Here is a 21,240-nt window from a genome sequence, read left to right on the forward strand (position 1 = left end):
GCACAAAGAATTCAAATGTAGGTTGTGAAATGTAGATTCAGGAAACGGTGAAAGATACTGGGTTACCTTTTGTTATATTATCAGCAGTGAAATGCAACCAAATCCAGAGAGCTCCACGGAGGTGTATATAGTAAGTGGGTGGAGCTTTGTGCTGTCAAATATTTACCTAGGAGAGTAGCTGAGTTAGAGCAGGATAAGATCCGGGTCTTGATGCTTCTGTTTCACTGCAGCAAGATTATTGCTTGGGCAATGGATTTTCATACACTGTACAAATATATCTATCAGCTTTGCCTCACGATGCAGGTAGGAGAAGGTTTGCCTTCATCAATAATTCACTAATACACTGGTTCCTTCTTGTGTAGTCTTCTCAGGAAAATGTATGCTTGTCTTCTGTCACATACAGGTTGTTTGGGGTTTAGATGAGGTGAAAATCCTGAATCCTCCAGAGGAGGCTTTGCCAGACCATCTTTTGCAAGTACTCTACTCTTGTGATGAACCTGCTACAGTACAGCTGGACTGTGTTGTATCCTTTGAAACTGGCACCATAAGCACATTTCTGCTAAGACAGTGGAACTGTGTCCCAGGTGTCAATAAAATAAGGACTGTGAAGCTGAATCTGCCAGACTGGTTGGTGTATCAACCTGATGGGATTGTTCCAGACTCTCAGTGGGTGCTGAGTTGTATCCTTCGAGCCTCAGTCAGACACACTGGATATGATGATACTGAGAAGTCTGTCAGAGCTCAACATGTGGCAAATTTGAAACCTAAGCCCTACTTAAGTCGACGTGTCAAACAACATCAGCTCTGTATTGCCTGGGGCACACAAATGCTCCAGCTAACTAAACAGTTTATCCAGAAACAGTGTGCCTTGGAACAAGGTGAGGTTGGAGAAGTACGAGTAAAAGTTAACTCTATATGAAGTTAAAGTGAAGCTATGAAAAAAAAACATTCTCTCACCGTATTTGACAGCAATATTCTGTGAATCTTAAAGATTTCAGAGAAAGATGAAAAAACTCACACAGTCCTCGTTTTTTAAACTTTGCAATAACCATGCTAAATTGTAGGCTTCCAAATTTCATTTAGAAATGCTTCATTTGCTGTCTTCAATCTATGCTTCAACTGGAGAAAGCTTTGGTATCACAAAGACACTGAATCCCCACAGGAATGAGGTTCTGGAGTATTTACGTGTTAAAGCCATCTCTTTCCCATGGTATGATAGACTGTTTACAGTATATCTGCTAGTTTTCCATTCTGTCATTGAAGTTACCATTTAAGGTAATTTAAACAAGTCTTTTTTTATGGGGGGGTTTCTAGGTGTACGCTTTCCATCTGGATATTTGTAACCAGACACTGCCAGGAAGCCTTGTGTGGCGTGTTTCATCATATAAATTCCCAAAATAGTTATATCACACCAGCAATACTCCTCACAAAGTCAGGTATAGTTAATTTTTCTTACATATTCTATTTATCGCATTATCTTGACTTCCATAAGGCTCATCTTCATTCACATTAAACACAGGTCACCTACACATCCAGATGAATGGAGAGTCTCAGGAATCCTCTGCATTTCTCTCTTCATTCAAGGTCCCTTTAAATGTGTGGTGCAATCTTATTGTGATGGTGCAAGGTAGAACAGTAAGTAGTCTTTTGTTGACACAGCATACCGTTTATCATGCACATCATCATCATAATGAAAAAAACATGCTCATTGTCATTGCATCTCAGGTGGCTGTCAATATGGTATGCTTGGATAACAACCAGAGAACAGTTAAAACTTCTGAATATATGTAAGTCTATTTCTAATGTGACATCATGATTCAGTTTTTGCCCAGAGGAAGAAAATGCATTTGAGGTGTACTATAACACTATGTGCTCTTCTGCTGTATAACATGCTTTACAGGTTTAAATTTATTATCATGTTTGATGACACAGAGGGATATTTTGTGATTGGAGGAGGGAAGTATATACCAGGAGTGAAAGGCTATTTTGGACCAGTGATATACCACCGGAACCGAATAGTGTCTGACATTATGGTACTTCTAGTAATACTGTACTTACTTAATACTTGTAGCTACATCCAACTCAACTGTTCACTGTGTTCAAGTCTGATTATATCTTTCTTTTTCAGTCTGAGTTTTATGTTCCAGATGTTATACAGAATTTAAATCTCACCAGGTGGCTGCAGACTTGTGAAGAATTTAGCTTTGACATGAATGTCAAGATCAGTGGCTATTCAATCAAGATCCAGCAGAGGACAGAAGCCGGTAATACCAGCAGTAGGGTTTACTTACACTAGATGGTGCAAAAAATAACTTTTCAAATAATGACACTGTGAGTAATGTGTTTGTGCTGCTTTTCTTCAGAAACTTGCTCTCATGCTTTCCATAAGTGGGTGGTAAAACACAGACAAACATCAAATCCACAGTGTGCATCGTGGGAAGCAGCTGCTCCTCGCAGAAGACATGCCGCTAAACTGGCCAAATTATTAGTTTTAAAACATGGTGAGAGATGAAGTATAATATTTTCAATTGCCAGGGCATTTTAAAATATAATGCGGTCTGAATTAATGATGCTTTTCTGCAGTTGTAATAGCTGCTGTTTTGGATTCTGCATGTCATTAAACACATTAAAGTTCAATTTGTTCCTTGCAGAAGGAAGAGCAGTTGGCCTGCATGATTTGGGCAGAGCACTATACTCCTTATCACTCCATAAGCTGGGAAAAGCGAGAAGCACGGAAGTGGTCAGCAAAGTATTATCACTGCTTCTCCAAGCTGGCTGTCTAGCTGATACCCGAGCTCTGCACATGTCATCTGTGCTCTACAGTACTGGCCTAGGAGTCCAGAAAGAGCCTTTTAAGGTCTGTTTTATCAGGTCATTTATAGTTTAATTAGTTATTTGTTTTTTAAAAGCTTTTTTTCAATATATTCTCACATGTTTAAATGTATGATGCAGGCTTGGCTCCTTGGCCTGCTGGGTGCCCAAAAGGGTGATCGATTGGCATTGCTGCATCTTGGGCACCTGCACCACCTTGGACTGCATGGTCAGCCCAAGGATCATGATCTGGCCTATGCCTATTATGCTAACATTGCTCAACAGACAACTATAGACCGTCACAATCCCTCACCACAGCAGGTTTGGAAACCATTGTTTTTTTCTATATAAATAATTTTTTTATACAATGTATGACCTGCTTTACCAATACATTTAGATTACTTTTTATCATGGCTACAGTTTTTCGATTTCTGTCCTCAATAAATGTATCTTTGTTTCTTCAGTTCATAAAAAAGCAGCAGTATAATGAAAGCGGAATTATTACAGTGATCAAAATTAGTTAACATTTAATTTAAAGCAAATTTATTTTTGAACCTTAGCATTTGTCTCCTCTTTTTTTTCCTCCTTTTTAGACAACAGTTGAGGCTATTTTTGTGAACGATGAAAAGATGTTGAATATCCAGACCAATGAAAACCACCACATCTTTCAATGGCTCAAACATCAGGCCCGGAGGGGAGCAACTGAGGCTGAGGTAGTCTACTGACTTTGTTGTTGCCCTTTTGTTTCAAGTATGCTTCTCACATTTCATCAAGCCAAAGACTGAGTTAACAGGTTTGTCACAAGACTAACTGCTGATATAACTGTTGGTATAATTGTTCTTCCACAAAGACAAAAGCAGAAGTAAAATCACTGATGTTCATTAGCAAGAACTACAGAGGCTACAGAGGTGGAGCATGGGCAAAGGAAACTCTGCTGGTGTTGATCTGCATCACTTTTTTTTTTAAAACTCGACTCCTGGGGGGATTTCAACATTTAGATTTTAGTAATACTTTGAAAATTTTCTTACAGCAAGCTATTGCCCGCATGCTATTCTGGGGCCAGCAAGGAGTGACTCCAAACATCCTGAAGGCTGTGAGACACTATGAAAGGGGAGCTGTCCAGTGGGAGGATCCAGTGTCAATGTATGACTATGGGATAGTACTTCTGCAGGTCAGATTTGTGTTTGATATGCAATATGGAACAACATTGACAAATATCTTAATCTAAAGCATTTTCCTTCCACCTGTGTTAACATTTAGTCACATCTACTTGTAATATATGAATGTTTCTCTCTGTAGGGACATGGAGTGGAAAAGAACATTCCAAAAGCTGTCACATTCCTAAAGAAAGCAATGGATAAGGTGGCTAAATGTTAAAAACTTCTTTATGATGTATTTGTTATCTATGCTGTAACATCTGGAGTCCACTTTAAGTTTGCATCTCATTCTGGTTCTCAAAATAATCGGTCCTACAGGGTCATGTTCCTGCAATAAATGCCTTGGCTTGGTACTATGAGCACTTTGAGAAGGACTATAAACAGGCCATACAGCTATGGGAACAGGCCGATCTCCTCATGTGTCCAGAAGCAGCTTTCAATCTTGGTGTGATTTACTCACAGGGCCTTTATCCAGGAAAACCTGCCAACCAGGTAAGCTCAACCGTAACATCATCATCCACTGTAACGTATATTTCATGGGTCCTGTAAGTGGTAATAACAAATATATCTTATAATATAACAAATTTATCTGTCCTACAGTATATAGCCTATAAGTACTATCTGAAGTCTGCAGAGAGAGGAAATATCAGGGGAGGGATTCTGATTGCTGACATTTGGACCACTGGGATGCCTGGCTTTGTCAACAGACATCCATCCGACGCCATTTTGTCAGCAACTTACTTTTTTATTTATTTTAATTCACATGCATTTCTATTTGTCTCTTAACCAGAATGTATTCTTAACTTACTGCAGGTGGGTAAAGTGGGCAGCGGAGCACAACGGATACTTGGGCAGCATCTTACACAAAGCTTTGGATGCCTATCTCAAGAACGACGTGTAAAGTCTTTCTCTAGTCACAGTTGCCAAAATCCTGATCAGATCACTAGAATGCAATTACAGCTATTTCATCTTCTGACTTCGCTACAGGTTCACATCACTATTATATTACATGATGGCTGCTGAAGCAGGATATGCAGTTGCACAGTTTAATGTGGCGTACCTGTGTGAACAAAATTCGGTAAGTAACAGAAATGTAAATCTGAAATGTGCCTCTATTAGCCTAAATGTTATTGTCACTTTCCTGCTTACTTCAGCTCTCCCTCTTTATTTACTACTTTTATGTCAATAGGGAGGTTTTCTGGATCCTGATTATGCATCAGACTGTATGTGGAGATATTACAACATTACGATCCAAAGTCAAAATCCTAACACTTATGGTAAGTCACTAACTTTAAATGCAACAGAACAGTTGCAGACTTGTGCACTTACTATACCTGATTTGATCTCGAAATCTGTTTTCGCCCCAGCTTTTATTAGGATGGGCGACTTGTTTTACGAGAGGCATGGTAACAGGCAGAAAAACTTGTTTTCTGCAGCACAGATGTACACACTGGCAGCACTAAGGAACAATCCCCAGGTTTACCTGCTTTTACATTACACCTTTGCTATGTTTTTGTATATATTGTGTGTGTTTGTTTATGTTTTAGTAAGTCATACCTGTCATTTTCCACAGGGATGGTATAATTTAGGTGTCCTTGGTGAAGAAGGTTACAAGCTGCCACTGTCTATACTGATTAAACTTGGCATCTCAGAGTTATACCTGGCAGACAAGGAATTGCTTCTAAATGCCCTGTACAAAAGGTTTGTTTGAATACTGTCTGTATTAAAAATGCAGCTTACTGCACGTACGTATATGCAACAAAAAAATCTATATTTCTTTCCAAAAGATGCAGAGACTCGGAAGATGCAGACTCATTCTTTCCTTGCAGCCTTGCCCTCTTCAGTGTATACGTACAGACATTTCAAAAGCACTATAGCGCTGCTATTAAGGTAAGTGTAATATCCATATCTACAACAAATCAGTGACCAACATTAGATTTAACAACCCAAAATTAGGTTCAAACACAATATGTCATAACTGAAGTACTCAGTGTCTTTAAATTATCATTCTTTGTGTAGCCTGTAACATGTTTCTATCATTATACAATATAATGACATTCACACTGATAAGAAGTCATCAAATTTTAAAACTTGAAAATATTAAAATCTAAATCTATTAGGTAATGTGGTGTAGTATAATATTTATCTATCAAATTAATATTAATACTGCTTCAATCTGAATTTTGTGTTCCTGTTCCTTTTATTTCCCACAGTTCTGCACTGCTCTTGCTGTGGTTGCAGCTCCAACAGTGTTTTTAATCATCCGTGGTATGTTCAGGAGACGCTTGTCTCTCCACTAGAACCAAGGTTGTTGTGACACTTGCCTGCAAACAAACTGAAGGACTATGTGGAAAAATCAACCTTCATTAGCACAGAAACACCACAGTAGTTTACCTATTGGTTACTTGGGACAACTGTACGGAGCAAAGCTGACATAAAAATGAATGTATTTTTTGTATATGTCTGTGTCTGTAATCTGTTTACTGCTGTTAAAAAGACTCGCTTTTATTTTATTTTTTAATTGAATAAATCATAAAGATTGCTGTTTCCTCTGTTGATTATTTCATCTTGGTTCATTTGTGAGTGAATGACCAGATGGTCAGATGGTCAACTCCACCATCACCACTTTATACTGCATCATGAGAAACACATATCTTATAGTTCAAAATTAATATTTGGATTTATATAAAGTAAACAAACTAAACACATTTGTTTAAAAGCAGTAATAATATCCACAGCCCTGCCACTTTCTGGTTTAAATGTAATATTATATGTATGTACACTCAACAAAAATATAAACGCAACACCTTTGTTACTGCTCCCATTCCCCATGGGATGGACGTAGAGACCTAAAATTCATTCCAGATACACAATATAACCATCCCTCCCAAACAGTGGTCACAAATCAGTCCAAATGTGTGGTAGTGGGCACATCTGCTATATTGAGATAATCCATCCCACCTCACAGGTGTGCCACATCAGGATGCTGATCTGACATCATGAGTAGTGCACAGGTGTACCTCAGACTGCCCACAACAAAAGGCCACCCTGGAATGTGCAGTTTTGTCTCACAGCAAAATGCCACAGATGCCACAAGCAATGAGGGAGCGTGCAATTGGCATGCTGACAGCAGGAATGTCAACCAGATCTGTCGCCCGTGCATTGAATGTTCATTTCTCAACCATAAGCCGTCTCCACAGGCGTTTCAGAGAATATGGCAGCACATCCAACCGGCCTCACAACCGCAGACCTCGTGTAACCACACCAGCCCAGGACCTCCACATCCAGCAGGTTCACCTCCAAGATCGTCTGAGACCAGCCACCCAGACAGCTGCTGGAACAATTGGTTTGCACAACCAAACAATTTCTGCACAAACTGTCAGAAACCGTCTCAGGGACGCTCAACTGCATGCCCGTCGTCCTCATCGGGGTCTTGACCTGACTCCAGCTCGTCGCCGTAACAGACTTGTGTGGGCAAATGCTCACATTCGATGGTGTCTGGCACGTTGGAGAGGTGTGCGCTTCACGGATGAATCATGGTTCACATTGTTCAGGGCAGATGGCAGCTGAGAATGTCCCAGTTCTTGCATGGCCAGCATACTCACCAGACATGTCACCCATTGAGCATGTTCGGGATGTGCTTGACCGGCGTATACGACAGCGTGTACCAGTTCCCACGAATATCCAACAACCTCGCACAGCCATTGAAGTGGAGTGGACCAACATTCCACAGGCCACAATTGACAATCTGATAGACTCCATGCGACGATGTGTTGCACTGAGGCAAATGGTGGTCACACCAGATACTGACCGGTTCTGGGTCCCCAGACCCCCAATAGCGCAAAAAACTGCACATTCCAGGGTGGCCTTTTGTTGTGGGCAGTCTGAGGTACACCTGTGCACTACTCATGATGTCAGATCAGCATCCTGATGTGGCACACCTGTGAGGTGGGATGGATTATCTCAATATAGCAGATGTGCCCACTACCACACATTTGGACTGATTTGTGACCACTGTTTGGGAGGGATGGTCATATTGTGTATCTGGAATGAATTTTAGGTCTCTACGTCCATCCCATGGGGAATGGGAGCAGTAACAAAGGTGTTGCGTTTATATTTTTGTTGAGTGTATGTGTGTGTATATATACAGTAACACAATGCTGCCTACAAACAGAAAACAATCCAGAGAATTTCTATAGCAATTCATATTCTAATAATCAGAGTTAAACAAGTAGTCACTGACAACTCTCCTCAGAACAAATTAGTTCAGCCACATCTTAATTCCCCTGGTTCTATTTTGGGGAATAATTTGGCATTTGTTGGGGGGGGGGGGGGGGGGGGGGGGGGGTGATGATGGTATGACAAATGTTTAGTTAATTAATTTTACGATAACATTGCATCCTTTGATATTGAAATATAAAAAGAAAATTGTATTTTTTTTTATTTTTCATCGCTCAAAATAAGCGTCACACTCGCGGAAGCCGGTATACCCGCCGAAACGCCGTGCATTTATCGAGACTTTCAACCCCAGATAGGCCAATTATGGATCTTCGGATCCACATTATGTCAGCAGCTGTTCTCCACCGTGAACTATGTTAAAAACAAACACCGCTCACGCCTCATAGATGATAGCTTACAGTCCTGCGTAAAGATGAAAGTGACTTCGTACAGCCCCGATTTGCAGACGCTGTGCGCAGAGGTTCAGGAGCAGAAGTTCCATTGAAAACATATCACGGCAGACCCGCTGCTTTTCAGCATCTCTTTATTGACCACTTTTCATACACGGTTGCTGCACGCATACAGCCGGCTATAGTTTTTCAGCTCACAGCCCGACAACACAACAGCAGAGAGAGCACAGACTTTAAGGCGGCGAGGCGTGATTGCGGGTGCCGCTCAGGTGCGTCCGACTCCCATGCAGCGGAGCTGCAGACCACGCCCCGCCACACACATTAACCAGGTAAAATACATATTTAGGCAGAATTTTGCAAATATCTATTTTTCATTTTTTAGCAGCATAGTGCTTCTTTTCCAATTACTTTTTAAAAGTCAGGTCAAGGCTCCAAAAGCCCAAAGGCGATATAAGGGGGGCGGCTCACAACAGTTTTTGTTTGCTACATGGATCATTTTAGTTCAGCTGGGTGTCTTTCCTTTTGTTATATTTCTTTAAGAGTTCAAAATGTGTTAATTACATAAATAAAATATAATTTTCTCATTAGCACTTCATGGATTTAATAAGCAACACACTTTAGTTGTTCACACAAAACATAAAGGTAAAAACAATATATACAGTGTTGTCTTCATTTTTTTTCTCTCACTTGTTATTTATTCAAATGTCTTTGATGTGAATTTATTTCCTTCTTTTTTTTTCTTTTTTTTCTTTTTTTTAATTTTTAGTGTTATCTTCATTTTAGACGTCAAAAAATTTTTGGGGCTCCCAGTGTTTTCTTCTGCGTGGAAACCGGGTCCAAATGGCTCTTTGGGTGTTAAAGGTTGCAGACCCCTGGGCTAAGGGATTTGACCGGACAGGCTGAGCCATGTTGTTTTAAGCTAGCATTACCCAAGAAGTTAGCCAATGTTATTGGCTACTCTTAGCTCCAGAAACAAAGGAATCTTTTTCCCCCTTTTTTACCCACATTGCAAAGCATAATAACATTATGACTGTTGCAATGTCGAACCTGTTGAATTAATTATTGGATAGGTCAATGCAAGCTTTTTCAGTTAGTTTTTTTTAGCTACATTTTTATAGTATTTCTCCAGCTAAGTGCAAGAAAACTTACATTTAAACCGGGTTAAAATAGACTTGAAAAAACAACAGAATTGTCTTAACTCTTCATTGGATGGATTCAACAAAGTGGTGGAAACATTGCTCGGAGATTTTGGTCCTTGTTGAAATGATAGCATTACACAATTACTGCATATTTGTCATCTACATAATTGTGATGCCACCACATCCCAAAGGTGCTCTATTAGACTGAGCCCTGGTAACTGTAGAGGCAATTTGAGTACAGTGAAAGTAGTACCTACCATATAAATGTTACAGCCTTTAAAAAGACTCATCAGCTTTTTTCCAATCGTCTGTTGTCCAGTTTTGGTGAATCTGTGTGAATTGTAGCCACTCCTGTAAGCCATCAGCTTTAAGGTTTGACAAGTTGTGTGTTCAGAGATGTTCTACATTTGTTGTAGCAAGTGGTTGCTTAAGTTTCTGGTACCTCCCTGTCACCTTGAAACAGTCTGGCTATACTTCTGTGAACCCCTGCATCAACAATTCAGAGATCCATCCAACATCCAGAGGAGCTGCCATTCACTGGATGGTTTTTCTTTTTCGGACCGTTCTCTGTTAACATTAGAGATGATTGTGTGATATAATCTGGTCATTTTGACCGTGTCTACATGACTACACTGAGTTGCAGACATGTAATTGGCTCACAAAATATTTGTGTTGACAAACATTTGAACAAGTGCACCTAATAAAGTGCCTGATAATATAGTGTCTGTATTTGTGCATCATAGGCAAATACCCCAACTAAGTACAATAATTTGACAGCATGAAAACAAAAAGTAACAATTATTTATTCACTCATGAATGTACACTGAATGTACCTTAAATTTCAGTTGAAATGCCGCTTCGTGGTGTTGGAGATTTTTTTTTTCATTTACTGGTGATGGAGGCTATGACTAATGTACCTATTGGACAGCAGCTTGCAGTCAGCAGGGAGACTGACCTTCAGCCTCCAGACCTGGATTCAAGTCCGTGCATCAGCTTATGTTTTTGAGAAAGTTCCAAAATTCTTAAAACCTGGAGCGTTTCTATTATCCAGGTGACCTCTGTTCTTACCACAGTGCTGAAAAGGGCAATGACGTGGTTACAGAGGGTTGACAAATTAATGTCATCACCTCACTGATAATGACATGAACCCTAAAGTAATACATCAGAATTACAAACACTGCCAAAATGGTTGGTTAAATTACAGGAGCCTGTCTGTCAGTTTAATATATGTCTCAAATTCCCAATACTACCCTGAACAATAGCTGTATTATACTGTGTGAGACATTAACCTCTCCAATTGAGCTGTGTAACAGACAGAGGCAGAATGGGTAGTTGGACAAGTGCTTTTGAAATGTAGAGATGGATTTTGTGCTGTGTATTGCTTACATTATAAGAGAGTGGTGAGTTCTGTACTTATATTAGTGATGATAACTATTTTGGCATGATTTGATAAACCTCTAAATGGTGAACTGCCTGTTATCATTTTTAATTTATTCTAATTTTACTGGGTCTAGTAATTTAACGGTTGACATATATGCCAGTAACAAAGAGAAATATACATGAGAAAAGCCAGTGATGTCTGAATAGTTGGTCTCACTTGTTCTTCCACTATTTTTTGCTGCTCTGATATATTACCACTATTTCACGGCCATTTTTATCTTGCTTCTTTTGATTTAGGACAGGGACTGTTATACAAAGCATATCTGTTTTTGTTCCCCTTACTGTGACTTTAATATGTTTTCAATTACTTTGTACAAAGAGAGGTTATAGGGTACGCTGTCCAAGCTTCAATAAGGTTCTGCAATCATTGTAATTTAAGTGCACCATAGCCAGGCTTGTGATTTGAAGCTCAAAAGCTGAAATGTGGAGAGAAGTTGAATAGAAAAGGAAACGCCAGCACTTGGGGAATTTGAAATCAAATTAGTGTAACTCTGCAGCTTTTACTTTGTGCATGCTGGTTTACAATGAATGCAGCTCCTGACAATCTACATGATCAATGCAATCTGTCTCGCTTTTTCTTTTCTTCTTTTTCCCATCCACTGGTTTTGATCTCCTTTTTCTCTTTTTTTCATTTTTCCCATCTGTTTCTCTCCCTCTGTGTTTGCAGAGGTTATTTGGCTGGTGCAAGGAAAGAGAGCTGTGGCAGTTGAGTGTGTACAGATAAGGCGAAGGGAAGAAAGTCATTCAGGCGGTGAGCTTCACTCATTTGTGGGATATACAACTGAAAGGCTACACAGAGGTGCAGACACTGTGAAGGTACTGTGTTTGTTAGTGTGTGTGTATGTGGTTGTGTGTCTATTGTATTTGGGGACGAGTGTAAAGTAGTACTAACTGCAGCACTTGTGGGCATTTTTAATCATTTCTTGTTTGCAGCACTGAAGACTTTTAGTTGGATTGAAGCTTTCCTTTTCAGAGACTTAAAAAGTTAGTTTTAAGTTCAAAGGAACATGTGTGGTATTTGTCAACTGTCATTATTTTTTAAGCTAAGTCTCCACATAACTGTCTTCAAGGATATCTGCTGTCTTTTCATTTTGGGTCTTCAGCTAAAAAGCTGTCTTTTCACTTTTGGTTAATATTCTGTTATTTAATCTTACTCTTACAAGTTAGGGTTATTATGGAACATTGGTATACCGAAGCTATAGTACTGTGTGCTCAGTATAATTAACTATAGCCTTGAAATATTTTATTTCCTTTAAAAATGCGATTCTGGACTAAAATCATATTATTGTATTATTTATTCATTTTTCCTATTTCTGCTCAAATCTTAAGCAAAATAGTGATATGTTTATGAGTCACTACGTTTTTCCATGTTAGAAATTATATGCCATAATCAGTGGGCCATAGATATCATAATGTAAGTGGTGTGATAAAAGCTATTTGAAAATTTGCAGCACACTCATTTTCTGGTAATTGTGGGGATCAGAGGAACTATAAAGAAAACACTGATCAAGCATCTTAGTGCACCAATAAGGCCTTCTTTCTAATGTGGAGATATATTGAACGAAAGCCAGCGACAATATTTAAAATGTCTTGGAGGACTTTTTAAAACCACTGATGAGTTTTTTCTACTTACATTTACATGTAAGAAAGAACATTTATCCACAAACTTTGTAATGCTGAAATTTATTAAGTAAGTTGAAATTTAGTGTTATCTTCCAGTTCACACACAGGATGCAAATCTCAAGCATGGATTGGAGCTGTCACTTGAGAAAACGAAAAACAGAGGAAATCAGTTTAGGCTTAAGGGAAAGAAAGTTGATGCTCACAAAGTAAGAGATGGATAAACAAAGCTATCACGACATTTTCAAGTGTCAAGAACTATAGTGAGAAATATCATCAAGAAATTCACACAGTGCAGAACATGCCTGCCAGAGCAAACATTTCAAAGACTCTAGTCTTGTTTGAAAGAAAACTAGTGAGAGATGTGTCTTAAGACCCCAGTACAACTGGCAGCACATGAGTGAATCACTCAGGCAAGTCGGGAATTGTGGTATAAAAGAAGACAATCAAAAGAACCCTACACAAGAATGGATTCCGAAGTTGCAGTGCAAGAAAAAATTCCACTTCTGCACAAGAAAAAACCTGCAAGCTAGACTGAAGTATCCTAAGGACAATCTGGATGGAGAATCTGCATCCAGATTGTCTGACCAAGTGCATCCCTCGGTCAGATACGATGAAGCTAGAGCTAGAGCTCTTTGGCCATAAAGACTTGAAGCCCATTGAAAATCTGTAAGTTGAACTGAAGACCAAGCTCCATGCCAGCAGACCATCAAATCTGGAGGAGCTTGAGAGATTTCCCAAGGAAGAATGGGCGGATTGCTCAGGAGATGTGTGTGAGACTTGTTGAAAACTTAAAAATAAATCACTGCAGGCTGTTATCAAAAGCATGTTATCACACTTTGGATAACAGCATCAGTTAGCTGATGCTAACTGACTGTTAGCATCAGTGGGTTTAATAATTTTAACCCTGGTAGTTCTTGTTTTTTGTGAAATAATTTTATTTTTGCTTGGAAAGTAAAATAATGTAAGGATCCAAAATAAAACTAGGATGTTTGGAAAAGCTGTGTTTAAAAAAAATCCTTGCTCTATTTAACAGCACTTAGGAAATATTTGAGGAAAGAAATTTCATTTCATAGGGAATCCTAGCTAATTCTTCCTTAGCTGTACTATATGTTGCAACTTTTCTAATCCTGGCACAAGAAGACAAAAAGAACGTTCTCGTTCTTTTTCTGGATTTCTGTGAGGGAAATGAGACTTTTCCAACCCAGAAAACACACTAGTGAACATCAGAAAACACACTAGTGAACATCAGAATATGAAATTCAGAAAAAAAGAAAAAACAATCTGCAGGTTTACTTGTGTTTATTTTTCTTGCTGACTTTCTCAGGAAGCATTGAAAACTGACTCCTTGCAGAACTTAGCAATTAGGTGAGAGTAAGTTCTCTTTTGTCAAATATGTTGTGTATGTGTATTATTACAACGTATAGGAGTTTAGGTTTCAATTATATATAACCCTATAATAGTCACAACTCTGACTATTACAAGTTGTAATTACATTAAATGTTCAGTTCTCCATTGTGGTTTTTGTATGTTGGATTAAGCAATACTCTACCAGACTGATGTGTTGTAATGGATGGTGATCAAGATTGTCTTCATATTGTTTAGTATTTGCAAGTCTTTTTTTTTTTTTTGTCTAATTATGAAATGGAGCCAAATCATCTTTTTCTTCAGTGTCAAGATTTGAATAAATGAGTGCATAAAAGTGTTAGGGTATTGATTTTATTCTTCCTTTGAAAGCTCGTTGTTAAATGTCAGAATGAATGATAGCACTTAGTATACCTTGCCAGATAGTGTCCATGAGTTATTAAAGTGGGAAGATGGAGCTTTGCCCACATTTTACTTCACTTCATTGCTTAGTGAAGATAGAATATGTGTCTTTGCAGATATAAACACAGTTATGAGTATGCATCGTTTAATTAAGAGCAAGTAATAATAAGTATTTAATAGTGGTTATATACCGCCCAACCTCAGCTTTATTATGTATTTATTAAAACATTAATAAATCTTACACAGCCAAGTAAGTTGCAGATTATCATTTGAAGTGTCTGCTATGATCAATTATGATTATTATTGTTATTGTCTTGTACTACTGTTGTCTTTTCAAGTAACTTAGAGGTACTGCTGGATTGAAATGTTTAATCATTTCCTGATGGTCTTACATTTCGAAAGCACATTTTGTTTGTTTCAGATTTCACATTATTTTTATGTATATATTTCTGAATGTCTTAATTCATCAAACTCTACATTTTATTAAAGGTAAACTGATAGATTTTATCTGACTTAGAACAATTGTACAAGTATAAACCTATATTAATACTGTGCACCCGTGTATTATGGGCACCTTCATCCTGCAGCTGTTGTTTGTCCTGAACTGATTTTTGTACCATAAGTTAATTTCAGCTGTAATATTGTTATATTTTTCCAGGTATCAGAAGGTACCATGGTCACAAGAAGCTTCAGTACTGCAGGATGCAGAGCTCTCACAGTGTGTGTAGCGCTTTCCCACTTCAAACTTCCTCTCATTTTCTGTGGTCACTTCCTGGGTGTCCATGGTCAAGGTAAGAAAACCCCCCCAAATTAAACTCTGTTTCTACTACACTGTGCTATGAGGCAGGAAACATGAAAAGGACCAGCTTTTATTTATAGTTCAGGACCACTGTAATCAGAAGAACATCGGTGTTTCCATATACAATCATTTATATTTCTTAGTAAGGCCCTAGTGAGGCCTTTCCTGCCCTTCGACTTGCATATATCAAAAGCATAGGGAAGCATGGGAAGCATGGGAAGAACTCACCTCTCTCACACTTTCTGCTTCAATTGATATCAAATTTGTTATTTATAAAGTATCAATTGTTCTCTGGTTCCAGGTGGATGTGTTTTATTTTGCATTGTATTGTTGGAAGGTCATTTTCACTTGAATTTTTTAAAAATTCATTTTGGTCCCAAAACACAATAAGAGTAAACTTAAAGACTCTGCAACATCATATCCTAGGTGGAAGCACCAGTGACGCTATATGATGAGGTATGTAAGAATAACAGTTTGAATGTTGTTTTATATTTTGATAGATAAGTAATACAGCATGTTAAAATCTGTACATAATCTATATAATGTGCAATAGCACACTATATGAGATCCATAGTGAGCTGCAGAGCAAATTTAATCCCCATATCCTAGAGAGACAAGGCCACTATGCCCTCTGCTGTCAAGGCACTCCACTGGCTTCCATCCCTCCCTGTGACTGGTGTTATTTATAGCATGGCAGGAATAGGTACACTAACAAGTGACAAAAGCTTAAAATATACACGCACACGTATACACACTCACATATTCTGAAGAACAGACACTAGTGCACACTAGTTCCAACTTTCAGGGGTGGTAAGGGGCAGCAACAAGGTTAATGCATGAGAATCGAGTGCGGGGTATTCAGTCTTTATAAAATTAGCTCTGATTAATGGAGCTCAGCTGTGGCATGTGCCAGGGTAAAATGTGTGGGAGGACAGATGAGGACATTCCACACCAGAAAAAATAATTGATCCATCTTAAGAAGCAGATATTAAATACTTGCCACAGTTCAGTTACTATTCTTCTTTAAACTGCTTTGTCTGTCACAGTAATACTGAAACATTTTTACTTAATGCTATAATCCACACTTGCTTATCAGATGCTTGCTTATCAGACAAAGAAAGCTTCCCACAGATCTTTTGACCTTAAACCCTGAAAGTTAGTTTTATAATTGGCTGAAAGCTAAAAAAACAAAACGTGTTTGTGGTTGACATCTGGTTATTGGCTTCCCATGCTTCTATGCCTTCTGTTGAGGATATGGTATTCTTGTCAAGGTGAACTGCCTGCTGCAGAGACACAGGCAGGAGATTTAGCTTGTTCTCTGTGCTGCCAGTTTGCTATGCTCTTCACATGTAAGTAATGACACATCACATTATAAATAAATAAATAAACTGAAATAACTAAATCTAGTAGTTTTTACCCCTCAGTCATAAAAGGCTGATAGGGTATGGTAGTCAGCCTACTGGCCGGGCGGGCGTGTGGGCAGCGTGGACACCTAAGATTTTGAAAGTAATAACTCGAGAACAAGGCGACATAGGATTATCAAATTGATGCAATAGGTGCAGCTAATGAAAATCTTGGATGAGTTTGAATCTCAATGAACTTGACCTCAAGGTCAGAGGTCAAATTTTCTGAAAATGTTGTGAATGCACTAACTCAGTTAGAAAGTCATCTGGGCTTTTCAAATTGATACCAAAGGTTAAATCTTGGACAAGTTCGAACCACGGTGTCCTTGAGCTCAAGGTACAGGTCAGAGGTCAAGTTTTCTGAAAACTTTGTGAATGTGATAACTCGGGAGCAAGGAGACATATTTTGAATTAGTGTGTCTACTAGGAGGCTGAAGGGTAGCACTGCCAGTTGCTATTTTTTGACTATAAACATTAGACACTAAAACCACCAACATGGGTCATGGACTGCACTCCTTTCCTGCAGTTCTCTGCAACCTGCCCAGTTCTCCATGGTTATAGTTGTCTTTATAGTTGTGGCTCTAAAGTTAGTACAAAGCACAGCAGCAAAGCTATTCACCAACACTTCACTTGAGTCCTTGCAAAATTACTTTGGCTTCCTATTCACTACTTCGTCTTTTTCTAACTCGTCTCTTTAGGGGTCGCTACAGCAGATTATCTGCCTCCATCTCACCCTATCCCCAGGATCCTCTTCTGTCACACCAATGCTCTGCATGTCTTCCTTCACTACATCCATGACTTTTCTCTGTGTTCTTACTCTTTTCCTCCTGCCTGGCAGCTACATTTTCAATATCCTTTGCCCAGTTAATTATCTTTTCATTGCAAAAGCCATCTCAGCCTTGCATCTTTAACTTTGTCTCCACAGCTGTGCCTCTGATGTAGTCATTTCTAATACTGCCCAGTTTTTGTTCACTCCGAGTTAAGATTTTAGCTTCTTCAATTCTGCCACTTCAGCTCAGCCTCCTGTCTTTTTGTACACATCATAGCAGATCTCGCTACCATCTGGTAAACCTTCCTTTTAACTCTATTCTTCAGCCACAAATCACTCCTGAAATTCAGTTCACCCTGCTTGAAACCTGCTTGTACATTCTGTTGCTGTGAATTGTTGACCCCAGGCATTTAAACTCATCCACCTTTATTACCTTTGCTCCTTGCATCTTCACTTTAATCTTCACTTCAGTGCATGCTCCACTTTATTTCTCAGAACAATAACTGATTCACCCTCAGAGTGGAGAATCAATTACAAAGGGGGGACTGTGTATTCACCATTTCTTTGGAACAAACTTTCTTTTATCATTAAATCAATAAAAGCTGTTCCCCATTTAAAAAAAAGAAAACAAAAAACGCCTGTGCAATTTGATTTTTGTGCAATTTCTTATAATATTTTCTTAAAATTTTACTCTAGCCTCTTTTTCACTTGTTTGTATTTATATTTTTCTTTCATTCATTTTATGTATTTTGGAATGTTATTATGTGTTTTTGTAAAATCTTTGAAGCAACTTATAACTTACACATGACTTTGGTCAGTATTATTATTATTGTTATTATTTTAGATCTTGCTGATGATAGGACAGCCTTCATTACAAAATATGTATAAGTTAGCCAACTAGGTAAGGTTATGCTGATTACTATGAGGACAGAATGATGCCTTTGGCAGTTCCAAGTATACAGTAAGTAGTCCTGTTGTTTGTTTTATTTATTAATTTTTTTTAAATATCCCACACACTCCAAAATTTACTATATGATGAATAAACCTCTTTTAAGAAAAATGATGAAATATGCAATATGATTCAAAATGACCACTTTGGCATTTTCCAGTGTAAACACTGTTTTGTAAGATAAGCATTTTTGTCAACACACTGTAATACTTTTGGCTGATGTAAATCAGCGTCACCCAGAGGTATGAGCTCATGTTACTGCTGCACTCATTCTTAATTGCACTGGTTAACTGCATCATCAAATAGCCTAAAATAGGAAGTGTACTGTATGCTCATCTTGTGCCATCATATAAAACTGTCATGCAATTTTAATACATCCGTTATAGTAATTCTGCCAAGTCACGATCTCTGATTAAACAATCAGTGTAAATGATATGCAAGTAATTTCTTAGACACACTGGACAACCCCGGGAACAGCACTGGAGGCACTTCAAATGCTTGTAATGTGCCAAAAGACAACTCTGCCTTATAAGTAGCAGTGGAAGCCTGCCAACCACCTTCCAGATTGATTCTTTTCATTACCAAGAATAAATGGTTATAGAATCTATGAGTAACGTTGTGACTGGCACTGAAGACGCTAATGTATTTAAGTTGAGTGTGGGAAAGTAGAGTTTGACAGCTAAACAGATTGTGTCAGGTGTAGTGTTTTACATTTACACAATGAAAAGTGCCCAAAGCTGCAAGAGGGGACATCGAAAGGCTTCACTGCACTGGCACTGCTCACATTTTTCAACCCCTTCCCGTTAGTACTCTTTGATTTGCAGTGCTATATATTTGTGGTACCAATCAGCATATATAACAGTAGCTGCTTTAGCTTTCGTGTAATATGCAAACACATTCTTAAAACATCATTGCAAGAAACTTTTTATATAATTATCCTGTTTACTGTATGTTTTATTACAGGAGAGAATTGCAGTGGTTTAGTTATTTCTTCATAGCTTACTTTCTTGCTTATATTAAGTAAACATACCAGAGGGTACAGATAGAGTCAAGATACAGCTGTGGCTGTCGTACCATTTGTCACTGCAGGCATTTATTTGATCTAGACGCCTGGGCCAACCTTCAAAACCTTGAGAGAGCATGGCAGACATTCAAAGCGGGAGCATGGTGGTGCAGAAATAAAACAGGCCTGTAGCCTTTCTGAAAGAACACCTGTAATAAGTGAAGCAGAGTCCTGGTACATTTGGCACTACTTACAGAAATCCAACTCTGTGGTAGATCAGTATGACAGTGGGAATTACAAAACTGTCAAAAGTAGTCTTTAAGCATGAGCATGCAGCATTTGCTGGGCAGGCTCAAGTGATAATTACAGGATTGTGGTACTTTAATTTCTGCTGGTCTCTAAGCTTCAGAAGTGAGGGGCACACACAGCACACCCAATCTGCTACTTGTGTTATAAACACAAAATCTCATCTCAATACAAGCCAGTAATTTTACTGCTCGAAGAAACAGGAAACCTAGTCTTACGTGTGCCTCAGTGGAATTAAATCAGAAAAATCTGTACCATTTATATTTCTTACTTTAGGTTGTTGGTTGAGGACATCAAAAACATCAGAAGGGGAAAAAAAATGCAATTTCCACACTAAATGGCTATTTTAATATACTTTACAGCATACCAGTGTATTCTCAACTATGTTAGCAGACACTAGTGATAAAAGCAGTCAAAGCAGTCAGCTGTATCGTCAGCTACTGCTAACCCAAACAAGTGCAGCAGCACAAGAAATCCACATAGAAGCTTTGATCTGCTAGTAAAGAAGCATCAATTTTAAATACTGAGTTTGACAAGCAGGCATCCCAGTTGTGTTAGCGTGTATCTTAGTTAGCAAACAAACCAGGATCCCTCATCTGCTTCTGTGCACACTGCTTCTTTTTGATTCTGGTCATCTTGTTCAAGTTTCCTGCTGCAGTGCCTGCTCTTCTTTCAGTGACCTTTTAAATGTGCTTATGCAGTGTAATTTTTCCAGGAGCTTTTTTTGGCTTTCCTAAGTTACAAAGTCCCAAAACAGGAAGTTGTAAGGTGGAAATGGAAATGAAAGTGGTTCCATACCTAGTTTATTGTGTCACATAATACATAATATTAAAAAAGGACTGTGGTGCTAAATTTCTCTGTATTGTTAATAAAGCCATTTAATTCCCCCTTATCTGCTTTTAAAGAAACTTATTGAATAATATTGATATTAAGACTCTTTGTCATCTAATAATACATGTTGTTGCTTTGAATGCTGTCATTGGCGTCGCCTGTGAAGACGTGTCCACTTTCATTAAAACACTAGGTGGCACTATTGCTTTGTTTCAAATTAGTAACTATTTTAGGTAGAAATGATGTGTCAAAAGGACAGGGATTTAATTATTTGATAAGTACTATAAGGTGACTTAGTCTATAGTGTTTATTCCTTGAAGTTGAATCCTTTCCTGAGATACTTTACTGTATTCATATTAGTTTTCATTTGAAAGGTAATGTAAATCAAACCTCTTAATATAGAGAGATTTTTACAGTTTAATGCTTGATATTAATAACAAATTTGTTTAACAGAGATGCTGTGCTGTTGAGAGTGGGGTGATTTTCTTCCTTTTGTTTTCTAGACCTCTGTGTCTGCAGTGTGTCTTATTTTTTTAATGAAAGCGTGGAGTCATCTAACATTCATTAGCCCAAACACTGGTGTTGTAGTCAATTGAAAAAGCCCACAGCTCAGCAGGG

General features: G+C 38.4%; 1 protein-coding gene and 1 long non-coding RNA gene across 2 annotated transcripts in view; both read left to right on the plus strand.

The window, feature by feature from the left end:
* The first annotated feature begins 59 nt into the window (after positions 1-59).
* On the plus strand, positions 60-6,515 carry LOC113035824 (protein sel-1 homolog 3). Its single transcript, XM_026191582.2, has 23 exons — positions 60-303; positions 404-878; positions 1,084-1,210; positions 1,315-1,436; positions 1,520-1,635; positions 1,726-1,787; positions 1,901-2,033; positions 2,129-2,264; positions 2,364-2,501; positions 2,652-2,857; positions 2,953-3,132; positions 3,405-3,524; positions 3,842-3,982; positions 4,111-4,173; positions 4,287-4,460; positions 4,569-4,696; positions 4,782-4,865; positions 4,956-5,046; positions 5,158-5,245; positions 5,336-5,445; positions 5,542-5,669; positions 5,756-5,858; positions 6,182-6,515. The coding sequence occupies exons 1-23, from the start codon at positions 211-213 to the stop codon at positions 6,266-6,268; spliced, it is 3,105 nt and encodes a 1,034-aa protein (XP_026047367.2). The 5' UTR covers positions 60-210; the 3' UTR covers positions 6,269-6,515.
* Positions 6,516-11,394: 4,879 nt separating this feature from the next.
* Positions 11,395-21,240, plus strand: part of LOC145420214 (uncharacterized) — a 76,426-nt gene continuing 66,580 nt past the window's right edge. The window contains exons 1-2 of the long non-coding RNA XR_013901518.1: positions 11,395-11,991; positions 15,221-15,353. This is a non-coding gene — a long non-coding RNA (uncharacterized LOC145420214). The remainder of the gene's footprint in view (positions 11,992-15,220; positions 15,354-21,240) is intronic.

The sequence above is a fragment of the Astatotilapia calliptera genome, chromosome 14, assembly GCF_964374335.1.
Source record: "Astatotilapia calliptera chromosome 14, fAstCal68.1, whole genome shotgun sequence".
Classification (NCBI taxonomy): Eukaryota; Metazoa; Chordata; class Actinopteri; order Cichliformes; family Cichlidae; genus Astatotilapia; species Astatotilapia calliptera.

Excerpts from the sequence above, each read along its gene's own strand:
- LOC113035824 (XM_026191582.2), top strand. The coding sequence starts at position 211 with ATGCTTCTGTTTCACTGCAGCAAGATTATTGCTTGGGCAATGGATTTT. Across the intron at positions 2,502-2,651 it reads ATTATTAGTTTTAAAACATG|AAGGAAGAGCAGTTGGCCTG; the intron begins GTGAGAGATGAA and ends TGTTCCTTGCAG. Across the intron at positions 5,446-5,541 it reads CACTAAGGAACAATCCCCAG|GGATGGTATAATTTAGGTGT; the intron begins GTTTACCTGCTT and ends CATTTTCCACAG.